A 15,181-nucleotide genomic window follows, 5' to 3' on the forward strand; every position below is an offset into this window, starting at 1 on the left:
ATCGCTCACCAGCACCTCCAGTCTTTTACCAGGTTAAGGAATAGGTTAGAGACAGTGGGAAAGTGTTTTGAAAAGCATTTCTGAGTTCACACAATGATTCAGCCAGTTATCAATTCTAAGCGAGCCACCAACATGTAATTAATAAAATAAAAGCGACAGTTCATCTAAAAATGAAAACAACTTTGGAACCCTATGACATTCATTGTATGGACAAAATCTTTTTTGTGTCTCACAGAGCCGAGAAAGTCACTAGGGACTGGAATGACTTGAGGGTGAGTAAATTATGACAGAATTTAAAATGATGCAGACAGAGCAAATTCGGTGCTTTCACAGTGGGTTCTTTACAGTATGAAGCTACATTAAAACAGGGGCTTACAACATCCTGAATAAACGCTGGTTCCAAGTTAACAAGCATTTTGAGCCGCGTGTTTTCTTTAAAGATTTAATGATGGCGTCAACCATGGTGCGGTGTAGTAGTGACGTGATTGACTGAAACAACCTCTTTCACAGTGGTTGATGTTATAGCACTAATAAACAGACGGGTTAGGTCGGGCCGGATCCTGGGGAGTCCTTTTATTACGTACAGCTTCCTCGTAACACTATGTCAACATAAACATACTCTCAATGTTGATGCAAGAACAGTTTTAAAGTAGATATATCTAGCTTTTGAATTTTAATCTAATTTCAACTGAGGATACAAACTGAATTTAAATAAATAAAAATAAAATAAATCAAATAAATCAACAACAATGTCTTGCCAGAACAGAAAAAAAAATTAATAAAATAAAAAGTTTACTGAAAAAATATTTACAAATATAAATATTTATTTTATTTTATTTCATATTTCAATGTTTCATTTTGTTTAACTTGATGTACTTAACTTAAACTATATATATATATATATATATATATATATATATATTTAAAAAAGTAATATTGCTATTATTCTTGCTAATTGTAAGTATTATTATAAATATTAATATTATTAATCTCAATTTGATTTGTATTTAATCAACTATTATTATTTATATATTTATGTTAAATATATATTATATAATAAAATGTTTTATATTATATTTATATAACATTATACAAAAATTATAGAACTATATAACATACATATATACAAAAATGTATAATGTAAATTTATTATATACCAATAATGTAACTTAAATTAAATTATATACATGTACATTACACATTAAAATAAAAAACAAAATATGAAAGTATAAATGACAAATTACATAATTCTTCTTTTCGCATAGTTTTTCTCTTTTTAATTGAGATCAGATGAGACCTTCAAGACCAGGCAGCAGATGTGTGTGAACCAGGAACACCTTCTTCACAACAACAAGAGGTGAACAAGGAAAGCAGGCTGAGTGGGAATCACAAATTGTCTTAATGTTAGAAGACAGTTGGGAAAATGCCAATGGAGCTTTGTTATCTACATGAGGGTGGCCTACATTTATTCCAGCGGACCGAAGGCCTCCACATGCCCCTGGAGCTTTTGACCTGCTAATCTTCTCCAGGAACCTCAAGACTTCATTTTGTCAGAGTGCACAAAGCCAAATCATTCTATTACCCCCTCCAATCCAATCCAACTCTCCCTCTCCTGAGCTCTCCACACTCTAACAAACAAAATCACATCCCAGATCCCTGCCAGACGCCTTTAGTGGGGTTCCCAAACATGGACCGCAGAACGTACCAGTCCTGCTTCAGCTATGCGGAGATTAAACAAACACATCTGGCCCATTTCTCCAGCCGGACGGAAGAGGACAGAGTTCCCACAGATACTGTGCTCATTTAAACCCACTGTTGCTTAACGGATATAGTTGTGGAACAATCCAAGAGAGTGCATCCTTTGAAATGAAATATATTTGTGATGAGCTAAAGGGAAGAGCTGGCAATTGTTTGTTTTTTGTCTTTGCAGGCCAGGGTGACTTGAGTCAAAAGTCCACCATAAATTGCGGTCGATCTGAAACCGGACTAAAACAGCTGTAAATCAGCAGCGGTGATCGACCGTGAAGACGCTTGTTTTCCATCCTTTGCATGTCGGATTCGCTTCCAGAATGATAGAACATTCCTTTCAGTATCTTCCCATGTGAGCCCCAAACACGTAAATCCCTCAGTTGTCAAATCTCTCTGTTCTTCCTTTAAACAGCAGGACACGCACAATCTCTCCAAAAAAAGCCTTCTTTAGTTGAAAACAAACTCCAAAGGTTTAAAAGAGACAACCAGAAACTAAGCCCTTACCTTAACAACAGAAAAACTGCATTGTTTTACATTTATGTAGTAAACCTGAGGTCTCGATCAATCAAAACCAAAAAAATGCAAGACCTTTAAATATAATAAAATGGAAAACAGTTGTTTTAAACTGCAATAATATTACTAAAATTTTTATCAAATAAAGGATTGATAAGTATAGAGGACTTAATTTTGAAACATAAAATATCTTGATAATTCCAAACTTTTTGAATAATTCCTTATATTTTGGAAAAGGATTGTGCATTTACATTGAAACAACTATCAAAACATCTCATTATAAAACCTGTTTTAGATGTTTAAAAATCACTGGTTAAACTAAGTTACACTGGTTTGAAATCCAAACAAGATGTGATGGCCTTAAACGGCTTACTGAAAGAGTTCCTTTGGTCTCGCTCTGAATTCAATAATTCAATTCCCCAGACCTATTTGGATTAGCAAAAGAAAATCTATTTAATTCAGTACGGCTTATGCAGAAACCCATAAGAAATGCAGTCCCAGGACATCAACCTCAACCCCAGAGACTTCTCAGAGGGGACGTATGCCCTGGTCATTGAATTACATTAATAAGAAAATATAAGAACATAATGACTGTATAAAGGCATTATATATTTTAAAATTGACAGCTACTAACCACAAACTAAACAATTCAATAAAACACAAAGAAAAATCATGTAAGAGTAAGTTCAAATGCTTACCATTGTCTTTTTACCATGTGATCTCCCCTGAGAGGAAGTGGCTCCCGCATCTCTCTCTTGGCCGTGCCGTTCCTGTGTGTCAGTTCTTCTAGCCATGTTGTTCCAGTTGAGGGACTGGTTCACCCCCAAAGCTCCACACTGGAATGACAGTACAACAGCTTTTAGCGTGGGATGGGACACACTTTGTCTGGAACGGATGACCTCTGGAGATGACTAAGAGAAGCGGTCAGTTGCTAGAGACACACAGGCAGACACAATCTCAACAGAACGTTTTACAGAGCTCAAAAACTATTGAAAATGGAAGGACTTGAGGGAAAACTGATGACCTTGTCCAGAGTAACATGCGACCGTAAATCTCATCTCATGATATAAACCAGGAATGGTTGCCGTGAGGGCTCTGAAACCATCACGTCTTTCCGCTAACTATGGCTAAAGGACATACAGACCATTAGCACAAGACATCGTTGTCTTGAGGAACCAAAAGGAGCTTTTGTCTCTTGCTGTGAACCCGTTACAGGGTGGATATGTAGCGAGCATGAGTAATTTTTTATTTTTTTTTAAACAGCATTGAAAGTTCCCCATGGCAAGCTCCCAGGACAATAAAGCTCCTTGTCAATGTCACCAGTTTGGACTAGTCTGTGCCAGCATGCAGCACATTGTATTTAACCCATGTCACAGACAGACGCCAAACACTAGCACATCAAGCTATTGTGTATGTGTGTGTTTATATATATATATTAAATATAAAAAAACTGCATAGAATAGAAAAAAATAGAATAGAATAGACAACTGATCAGATATGGTTTGGATAAATTCCAGAAGCTAAAAAGATTATGCACATTACAATGATGCTAAGGCAATATTTTTTTCATCAAACAATCACTGATCCACAAACTATGTACATTGTATTTAATGAGAAAGCAAGCGAGAGTGACCTGCAGGGATGCTCTGTCATTAGTGGTGTGTCTCCGGGTGGTGTTGGGTGTGTGGGACGGGGAAGAGCCAGCGCTGAGAGCTTCCTCTATGTACAGATTGAGCTGATCTAATCTCTTCATTAGCTGGGTCATAGATTCAGACCAGGGAGACAGGACCTGAGAAGACTCCTGCATGCAGACAGAAGAGACATAGGACATCAGAGACAAACAAACACTAAAAATAAAACTGATTAGACAGAGTCATTACATTAGACTCGGCCATTCAGTCAAGGGTCTGTGTTTCTTTTGATCTACACAATAACCAACTTGACGAGCCAGCACTGATTTCAGAGCAGTGTCTTCTTATTCCTCAAAGCTTTCGAAGTCCCACTAAACGACACACTGCATGACAACACTATCACACCAACACTTTCTCAGAAGAAAATGGTACTGCTTAGACTTAATGGAATTGGTTCATTTCAGTATCAACTTTGTCTCATATGATTCTCCAGTTCAGTGGAAACAAATAAGAGAAATGCTGATTGTACAGATCTGTAAAATTAAAGTGTACAGAACATCCCAGACAATTTTAACTGAACAATCTGATTGGAAATTTTGATTTCAGGCTGACATTTCAATGCACAGTTCAAGGCATCTCTACAATCTTTTTAAAAACATTTTCAAAGAATATATGTCTATATTTAACAAACGACCGACAGACAGACAGACAGACAGACAGACAGACAGACAGACAGATAGATAGATAGATAGATAGATAGATAGATAGATAGATAGATAGATAGATAGATAGATAGATAGATAGAAAACAGCAATAGACAGCAATAAACTGAATGACAGAATGATATACAGATAGAACAATAGAAATAATAAACGTTAGATAGAACAATGGATAGAACACTAGATTGAACAATTGATAAATAGACAAAGAACTAATAAGATAAGATACGATACGATAAGATTACAGCAGTTATATATTAGCATTAATATAAGAAAAATGTCCCAGCGCCACACACATTTGAGCTAATACTTTTGAGCAACCCAGATAAGATAAGATTACAGCAGTTATATATTAGCATTGAGATAAGACAAATGTCCGAATGCCACACACATATGAACTAATACTTTTGACCAACCCAGCTGTCATTGTGGTCCAAACATAGTCGTGTGGTATTCCTCTTCTTTCTCCTCACTGTTACTTTCACTGCTCCCCAGAAATCCCTGCCAAAGAGTATAAATAGACTGTCCTGTCCAGCTCAGAGAGGACTCAGGGTTCATGGGTTATAAATTACTTTCACCTACCTCACTCACCAAGCCGTAAATCAACAGAGTTGCCCCTTTATCAACAGGAAGTGGAGGGGCCAAAGAGCAGGAAGAGGGCAAAGATGAACTGTGAGGAACATTTAACAGTAACGTAAGACACAGCAGGGTGAAACACTAAAGTCCTTCTTGGGATCCGGAGCCCCAAGGCAAAGATCACGGCTCCCTCTCATCCCCACACAATAATGCTATTGATGGCTGTCATGCTAAAATGGGACACACTTGTCTCAGGGAGCAGAAATACATGGTTCGGTTGAAAAGGGGGGGCCACATAGAAGGCATGTAAAATCTCAAGGAATGTGGGTATGGTAAGACCCTTAACCAATTAGACTCAAGATGCTGACATTCTTTCAGAGAGTGAACAAAGAGGCACAACAGTCTCGGCCTTTCTAGGACAATTTGAAATGATACATATATATAATTATTGAGCAGCAAATTAGCACATTAGAATGATTTCTAAAGGATCATGTGACACTGAAGACTGGAGTAATTCTGCTGAAAATTCAGAATTGCATCACAGGAATAAATTACATTTATATTACAGTAGATTAAAATACAAAAGATATTTTAAATCGCAATAGTACTTCAAAGTATTATGGTTTTGATCATATAAATAATTGCAGACTTGTTGATATTTAATAATATTAATGTATATACAAATACTGTAGTTTATTGTTCATTCATGTTTGTTCATAATACATATGATGAACTAATGTACATAAAATGTCCAAAATGTAGGCTATTAGTAGCCTATAATGCACAATCTAGAATAATAAATGCTTTTAAAGTACTGCACATACCAAATAAATACTGCAAAGTGCTACTTATTTCACTATTATTCTTAAAAAACAACAACACATCAAGTACTGATTGCCTAAGATAAGCTGATTTATCATGAAAAACATAGTGCCTTGCTCCCTTGGGATCTGTTCCTTGCACAGAATGTGTGGTATTCAATACCCCGGCATCGGTTACAACACCCCTTTCCGCCTTGTCAGTCGTGAGAAAATACACTTGTCATGGCAACTAGGCCGGTATGAGTCAGTCCCACCAGATCAGCTCATCATTGTTATCTTCCACGGTGGACAGAATGGCCGAGGACCATAACTGCACCGCCGCAAATTGGCCACATTGTAAATCTCAGCACTGGCCCATTGACATGGAAATGAGGAGTCAAGTGCCTGGCTTTGGCATTGCTCTGGGCTTCCTGCCATGGCCATGCCACCCACTGAGCGTGCCAGCCTCCTCCACCGAGAGAATGTAGCAACCTGTCATCCTTAAAGGCCACCAGCCATAATCCGTTTGCTGAACTGCTTCAAATCCAGGTCAGATAAGACTCTAAGGAGGAAGAAATTTCTACTTTTTTGTTACAGGAGCCGTTCACTGTCAAACTGTATGTCTTTCCTCACAGGGCTATTGACAGGCGGCTAGAAATGCAGAGCTTTTCCACAATTCCAAGACATAAGCACACATAAAATCCACATAAACAAGTAACCAGTGCTACTGGTCACAGACAGTACGGGTAAAGGTTTGAATAGAGCGCCACCAAAAGGTGAAGAGGGAAAATACATTAAAAAAAAATCTCAATTGTGGACTATATTAAATAGGCTTTCTACGATTGAATTGTACCACAGAATGACATTTATAGTTTTTTAATTCTTTTTAACAAATATTTTTAAACTGATTTTCTGTTCATAACCAACAACAGCTTATCCTGGTATTTTTTGAGAAGGTTCAAATGAGGCAAGGTCAGCGCTCAAGTGAGGGGTACCACATTCTTTCACAGTTTCATATTAAATCTCACGTGAACAAAGAATGATGAACAGGAGAGGAGAGTAGGGCACGTGCAGAACAGAGGGGTGCTGGGGCCTGACAAACCATCTCAGCTCACCTACCCAAGAAAAATCCTTTTAACCTCTGCACATTCTGTTCACTGCTATACACTTAGCCACTACGTCATCACAACCATAGATGCAATTAGGCTAGGATTAATTACAAGTCCAATTCCAGAGCAATTCCATGTCTTTCTGACAGATTTATGAACCTGCTTAACTGACTAAATACACTTGAAAGAACAATTCGCTCAAAAGTCAGACATCAACTATGGCTTGTGGGCAAGTTTTAATCTAAACAATAAAATATTTAAGACAAAGAAAAATCTATATTCACTACTGAAGCCATTAATTGTCCATGACTTTTATTAACTACCATGAAACTACCAAAAAAAAAAAAAAATGATATTTGATTAGCACTTAAAGCTGAAATGATCAACAAAACAGTTTGAATGTACTAATGTATTTGTTTTTAATTCATTTCAGGATTTTAACACCTAGTGTTGATAGGCTGAGCCTAAACCAAAATGTTTGAGGAATAGTCATACAGTGCTGAACTGAAAACAATTTTAAAATCTTTAAAGACATAGAAAACGAAACAAGATATCATGCTTAAAGAGACTGTTAAGCTTCTTTAAAGGCCCATTAAACATCTAACCAACACCGGACCCTTACCTCTGTACTGCTGCTCTCCTCCTCCGCTTCATAGCTGCTGCTTCTTGTGGGTGGCAGACTGATACTGGAACTTATTTCTCCATGTGCTTGTCCACGGGGTCCTTTCCTCCTTTGTTTCTCCAATCCATCCCTGTTTTGTCTGGAGTTTGGGAAAAACTCTTTACACTTGAGAAACATGTCATCGCTATTATCATGGAAGACCACATCATCTTCAGAAGAGGTCTCACAAGCATCTGAACCTTCACTGGCTTGGGCATTCTTGATCAGACCCAAAAAGCTGTCATAATCTGCAAAGGTAATGGAGCTGGGCTTGTGTTTGATGATTCGGGGTAGATCAGCCCCCTTGGAAACTGGCAAAGGAGCTGAGTAAAGGTGCTCAATATGAGATGGTCCCACTGGAGAGGATGCAAAATAGTAAGCGGGTTCTGATATGGGTCTGACTGTCAAATTAGAAAAAGGATAAGTAGTAGATGAAGTGTTTGAGGAGTCAGCATCACAGCTGTTGGTCACTGGACTTTCTGAGCAAGTCAAAAAATAGCTGAAGCTAGTCTCAGCATCCATTTGGACGTCAGGTTCACAATAAATGCCATTTAGTTCGAGTTTTGTGGTTGATGTTGGAGAAGAAGTGTTTTGATGTTCAATGTATTTCTTTGTCTTTTCTTTTGAGAGAAGATTCAAGATTTGAAGACAAGGTCCATCTTTGTTGACAAGCACAATCTGATTGATCTTCTCTAATGAACTTTTATTCTTCAACTCAAATAGTGTTTGGTCTTCCAAAGGCTCATCTATAACAGATGATAGTGAATCAGAATGATCTTTTAAGATCAGGTTTCTATGCATGGTCGAGTCTGCCATTGAAAGCTCTACTGAGAAAGTCATTCTTGGGGCCTCTTGCAAAGCTAATGACTTCTGTCCTTCTAAAGTCATCATGGGTTGATCGTCCATGCTTCAATTTACAGCTTGGAACTAGCCATAAGGAATGTCCAGAAGAGTTTTTGTATGATGCCAGAAACTGCCATGTTCATCATCTTCCACCATTTGGACTGAACTGGTTCCTCTGTGCTAATTAGCACTTTGTGTCAACAATCCTGAAAGAAGAAAGAAGATAATTTATAATTAGTTTGTTTTAAATGTGTGCATGATTTTTTTTCAAGCTTGGTATGTTTATGTATTGGCATACTTTAGTGTGATAATGTCATTTCACAGACTTAAGGAGCTTTATCCAAAGCAGTCTTGTTTCAATAACATTTCTGATGGTGTAGTTCTCAGTCCTGCTGGAAAACGTCTTCAATCTATCAGCCTAAGGTGGTCAGTTTGTCTCTCCTTGCCTTGACAAGCTGATTAGACAGGTACTTTTGAAACCTTTTAGATGGTCATTCTGGCCAAGACTAGTTAGACCACCTTAAACCAGCAATACACCTTAAGTGGGTAAGACACTGATGGATTTCTTTTCAACAAGGAAAATACATCTTAGCATTGCTTCGTATGGAAACGCATAGTATTACTCCAACAAAGACTCAAAAGAATGCACATTAGATTCAAATTTCTGAATTATTTTTTATACTCTGAGTGGTAATCAGAAGTACGTAAAATATGTACAGTGTTTACCCCAGAATATTGCTTAAAAATGATATAAGGATACTTTGGAGCATTGCTTTGAATGGGATTTTATGGAAAAGCACATATATATTTATAAGGAGTGGAAAACATGAATAAAATGGAACAGTAACTAGGAAGCCCACATAGGAAGAGTCAGAAAATCTCACAAATTGAAAAGACTGAATGCCACAGAGACACCCTGGAGTCTCACCGAAGCAGAGAAGGGATAACAGAATCCCAAAGAGGAAAAGAGGGAATAACAAGGAATCTTGCACAAGTAGAGGAGGGAATAACAGGGGATCTGAGGGGTTGAACATCTGGCTCAGGCTGGGAGCGTTCAAGTCTGGATCTGTTGAAGGCATCACGGTGGTGACATCAGTGCTATGAGGAATCCGACTCTTCACTTCCCAGTGGCTGATTTACAATTTACCCGGCCATTCATCAGTTGACCTGAATGTCCCAGACCAGGCTGTGGTTAGCAACCCTGCTAACCCCCTCATTAAGCTCCAACCACACTCCACAAAAACACACATTCAACCACAGGAGGAACCTGATTGGTAAAGGAAGAAAAACATTCCTTTCTGACACCATAATTCAAAAACATCATCTAGAGAGATGAACTGTGAAAGACGACGATTATTCCTGACAGGATGTTTCAAGGTACTGCTAGCGTGAAATCATGCTACTGAATAAGGATTGGTTGGTTTTGTCAGATTTTTAGTTTAGCAGGCAAATTGCGTCTTGCAGATAAGATCATTCCATAAGTGCAATGATTAGAAGAAATCGGTAGATTATATAGTATGAAGTTTTGATTAAAATGAGATGTTAGGTTTACATCACATTTTATGAATATAGTCAAATTTATATTTTAGATGCTTTTCACCATCTTTTTGGCACTTAAAAAATCAATGTGAAAACCAAAGTGTACAAATATGGCACGCAGTCTCATATATATATAATTATTCTCATGTGTAGCCTACACTCTAAAATTGTTTTTGAGTCAAATATGGCCTATTTAACCCAAAAGCTTGGTTAGTCCATTTTTTTAGAGTGTATAAGTAAGTGTATGTCTTGAAAAGAGACTCATCATTTGTTGTTGTTGTTGTTTTACTGATATTCAAACTTCTAACAAATAAATGGCACCATTTGATGTGTCTCTAAAAAAAGCATCCAACTGCTCAGACATTCATTCTTGATTATTAATTGTTCAAAACAAATATGACAGTCAGTTTTTGTGAACATTTAGAACACAGATAACTTTTATCATGAAAAAATAAAATAAAATACAAAACAAAACAAAATACCAAACTTTTGTTTCGCTGTCTTAGTGAGGACGTTGCATAGACTTCTACTGATTTTCTATCAGGTTAATGACATGTTCTATCACCAACCCTATACCCATCACAGAAACATTTGCATAACACTAAATTTACATAAAAAGATCTGTTGTCTGAATTAAATGTCTTTTTAACTTGTGAAGACCCTTAAAATGTCCTCACTAGTGGGTTGTCAGTATTTCACAAGTGAGGACATTTGGTCCTCACAAGTTAAGACAAAACAAGCACAGTATTAGCAGTATTACTATTGATCTCTCTTCATCTATTTCTCTTGAAGTTTCTTCTAGTGGTCAACTAAATAAAAAACATTTCATATTTATATACTTATCTTCACAAAGACATTCTTTTCATAAACCCTTTCATAAACTTTGCCAGTGGTCATCAACAAATGGAAATACTGAATATTCCCGTGCACTCTCAAGCATGCGTAGAAAATCAGAGCTGTATCTGTGGTGTTAATGTGAGAAGGGGGCCAGCTGGCAACCCTGACTATGGCCTTCACTCATTTAACACGTTGCCTTGTGCTTCTCTCTCATTCTATATCTCACACACACTCAGAAATGCATGGTCCAATTTCATGAAGAGAAAGGAAAACGTGCACCTGTCCTTAACAGAACCTCAGAGTCAGGGCTTTAACCTTTAAAAGCAGATGAGAAGAGTGACCAAACACCGGACAAGTCAGTAGTGACTCACAGCCACCTAGCTCAGGTTTCTCATGTGTCTGTGACACTCACGCAAACATGCAAAAATCACACACAATATATAACTCAGATTATGAAATATGTGTTATGTCAGTTATTACAATGAACAAACAATCTGTATTTGCTGTATTTCTCTTACAGCTATTTTAAAAAGCATTTTGCTGTTTTTTTTTATAATTATGCATCATGCATTTTTAATGTAACTCACACAGAGCAATTACATGCAACATTTATACTTTTAAAAATCAATTTGTCAAACCATAAAACCATTTAAAATTAGTCAAAAGACAAAAAAAAAAAAATGGTGACAATTTGAGTGTAAACTGTCTTCAGTATCCTTTTAAATATTACAATCTGTCACTAGCGCAGTATGACAGGATTCATATATGGATGCTGCATAGTTACTATCCCCAAACAAATAAAATAAGAAATAAAGAAAAACCTTGTCTCTCATGAGAAAGTGTTGCAAGTGTAACCCTGATTGGATCTAGTCCTCTTACCTCTTTTCCTTTAGCTGTTTTTCTCTAAAGCCACAGTTAAAGGAGGCCTCCTCATTTCCAGCTGTATAAAAGACTTGATCCAAACAGCCAAAGAGGATTCTGCACTGTGACTGTCACTCAAGCGTTCTACAAGTTTCTGGTTGAGAGCGGTGTTGCAATACATGAATGGGGCAAGCAGTGTTTTCTTTTCACTTTACACACTGTGAGTGACTGTTAACACTGCCCTTCCCATTCATTTTACAGAGACCGTTATTTTTGCATTACACAGTGTACATTTCACTACAACTGTAATGGTCCTGTAAAAACATACACAGTGTTACCGGCACGTGTGAGTTTAAATAATTATCCTGTGACTTCTGCCATATGTTCCTGATATTTGAGTCGCATTCTTGAATGCACATCAAAAGTGTGCCTTATTTCTTTCTTTTTATATCAGCATTTAGATTTTAATGTTAAAACATTTACAAAAGTTATATTGTTTATATTAGTTCCTGGTCACCATTTTTATTTTAGTATTTTTATTTAAAAAAAAATTACTTTCATTGGTTTATTTTAAATAGCCCATCAATACAACAAATGCATACAAATGTGAGCTATAGCATTGAATTGCAAGAAATAAAATTTCAACTAAGTGAAATAAAGATGCAGTTAAAAGAAAAAAGTCACAGTTGTGAAATTTAACAATCAAACTGCATTATATAAATTCACACAAGATATAAAGTGGCAATTATGAGAAATTAGGATGCAATTAAAAGAAAGTCACAACTACATCATTTAAACGTTTGCAAGATATAAATTTACATGGGAAGATATAAAGTGCATGGCAATTATCAGAATAAAGAAGTAATGGCTTATTTTTATTAGCAGGCTTCTGTTATGTAGTCCTTTCTTGAATAGGTCAAACTGCATGCATAAATAATTATAAAACGACTAACAAAATGCTATTTAAAATAGTTTTAGATGCAGTAAATGCATAATGTCACACCACAGAACATATGAACTACCCGTCCAAAGATGTTAAAGGCATATGTAACATTTGCCAGCGAGTCCTGACATTTCACTTTCACATTTAGAAGCACATTAAACTTTAAATGTATTCATCCAAAGCGACTTCAAGCTATGTATTTTAACTTCTGTATTTTAACATCATCCACCTGCACTGAAGAATCTCCAGCAGGTCAGCACTGAAGCTGACGTCTCTGCCCTACAGACTGACTTTTGCATGTTAAAAAATGAGGGCCATCTCACCTTAGAGTTCTTCAGAATGTGCTGGGAATTCCAACCACTATCATGGTCATGATGAGGAGCGTGAAAAGTGTCTAAGGTCCCATTAAATCTAAGAGTGGAAGCGATCAGCCTTTGTGAGCGCCTCTTTCGCCTCTTCTCCTTGGATATTCAAGACAACTCCTCTGCGGGGGTAGAGGTGCTGTCATCACAAATTCCCCAAAATCCCCACAGGCAACGGGAAGCCTCGGCATGCAGTGACTAAGTCATTCAGATTAAGAGTGGAAAGGGGAGGAAGAATGTATAGTTGTTAGAATGATGGTTTGGAGGAGGAGTTACGGCTAAGGGGAAAGGGTGAGAGAGAGAGAGGAAGAGAGAGATACTGTTGTGTAAACAAGGCCTGCATACAGCATATTTGGATGTAAATGGCCTGCACTGGCTTTAATTGTGAGGGAGAACAGATCCATGTCTCATTGTATGGCTCTGCCCCCTGGATGCATTCCAGGTTACGCCACCAGCAAACCCACAGAAAGCCATACAGATACTTTCAAAATGAAAGGAATGGAAGGAATAAGAAAGAAAATGAGATATTTTACTTTACCATGATTTTTGCCTTAGGCTGTACTGTCCGGATCACCCAGGAAGCCCTGCGGCTGTGTCCAAATCCTAGGGGATAAGTCAATGAGACAGCGTTTTTGAAGGTACTTAAGATTGGTTTCCAGGGAACCATAGTATCACAACTAATGATCTGGAACTAAATTCAAAAGCACTTTAGACATAACCAAGTGACAATTTAATGTGTATATATATATATATATATATATATATATATATATATATATATATATATATACATTAAATTGTCACTTGGTTATGTCTAAAGTGCTTTTGAATTTAGTTCCAGATCAGATATATATATATATATATATATATATATATATATATATATATATATATATATATATATAAATTTTACTAGATTCATAAAAATAAAACTTTTCAAATCAATTAAAAGTCATCTTAAAATGTATACAGAATTAAGTAAAAAGAATTTATAAAAATGCTTATGAAACCATCCCAATTGAAGCATTTAATAAAAAGAATGCTTATAAAACTTTAGACATAGATTGGTTTATCCATGTTTCTGACCCATGCACCTTCCCCCAGTTGTTTACATTTATCTGTTCAGGCACCTCATATAAAAACTTCAATACTGATGTTCTCTTGTCCTAAATTACCCCTGCATTTCCTTCTGTGTTCGAGAAACATCCATCAGCTTGCTTGTTCACCACTGCCCTCGTTCACCCTAGAGGAAGCAACGGTCACAAATCAACACAGACTGCTGCTGACCCCGTCTAGAGACAGAGAGAGGAAAGAAGAGGGAGAAAGCGAAGGATCCCCTTCATTCATAAAACTATTCTGCCTGCAACCACTATGCTAAGCACAACAATGCTTTCACATTACTCAAAGAAGGTACCCATTTTACATTGGTCCAAAAATAAGGGCCTCATTAGCAATTGAATATTTCTGATATAAATAATAATAATAATAATAAATAAATAACATGAAATATGTTTGAAACTTGAAACTCTCTGACTAATAAATTATAAATGATAACTGTCACTTGAATGTCGCCAAAGTACCATTTTTATACTTTATACACCTGAAGCAATCATAAACCTTTTAACTAGAATCTTTTACATAAAAGGTCATATATTAAAATTTTCTGAAGAAGAAAAAAGTGAATGATGTTCACCTGTATATATATATATGTCCATGCACTGAAAGAAATAAAAATAAAAACGCATAAATTCCTAATAGATTTTTTCCGTAAAATTACAAAGAAAACATAATTTGCTTCTAAAAGCAAAATATCCACTATTTAAGTACATTTTCGTGAAATGGACATTTTCTTTTTTTAAATCCATTTGATATTAGTAGGCATGGTAATAACCCTCATAATTCATTACCAACAAAATAATTCAAATAAAGAAACACTGAACTGCAGCCAAAGCAGGCTCAGCATAGCCATGGGTTCTGCCAAAATTGACTCCATAATCTTCAAAGCCGCTCAAGCAAGAATAAAGCAAGACCTTCTCGG

The 15,181-nt window shown here is 36.5% G+C and overlaps 1 protein-coding gene across 2 annotated transcripts in view; it reads right to left on the reverse strand.

The window, feature by feature from the left end:
• The window catches only part of LOC128028946 (stAR-related lipid transfer protein 13-like), a 73,916-nt gene extending 60,628 nt beyond the window's left edge, over positions 1-13,288 (reverse strand). Inside the window, exons 1-4 of one of the 2 annotated variants that reach the window (XM_052616325.1) lie at positions 13,105-13,288; positions 7,720-8,807; positions 3,896-4,063; positions 2,961-3,098 (exon numbers count right to left, since the gene is read on the reverse strand). In XM_052616325.1, coding sequence (XP_052472285.1) covers positions 2,961-3,098; positions 3,896-4,063; positions 7,720-8,664 — 1,251 coding nt within the window. In that variant the 5' untranslated portion in view covers positions 8,665-8,807; positions 13,105-13,288. Of the gene's footprint in view, positions 1-2,960; positions 3,099-3,895; positions 4,064-5,028; positions 5,045-7,719; positions 8,808-13,104 lie in introns of those variants that run through there. The other variant, XM_052616326.1, reaches the window with a different exon arrangement.
• Positions 13,289-15,181: the final 1,893 nt, after the last annotated feature.

The sequence above is a fragment of the Carassius gibelio genome, chromosome A15, assembly GCF_023724105.1.
Source record: "Carassius gibelio isolate Cgi1373 ecotype wild population from Czech Republic chromosome A15, carGib1.2-hapl.c, whole genome shotgun sequence".
NCBI classification, from domain to species: domain Eukaryota; kingdom Metazoa; phylum Chordata; class Actinopteri; order Cypriniformes; family Cyprinidae; genus Carassius; species Carassius gibelio.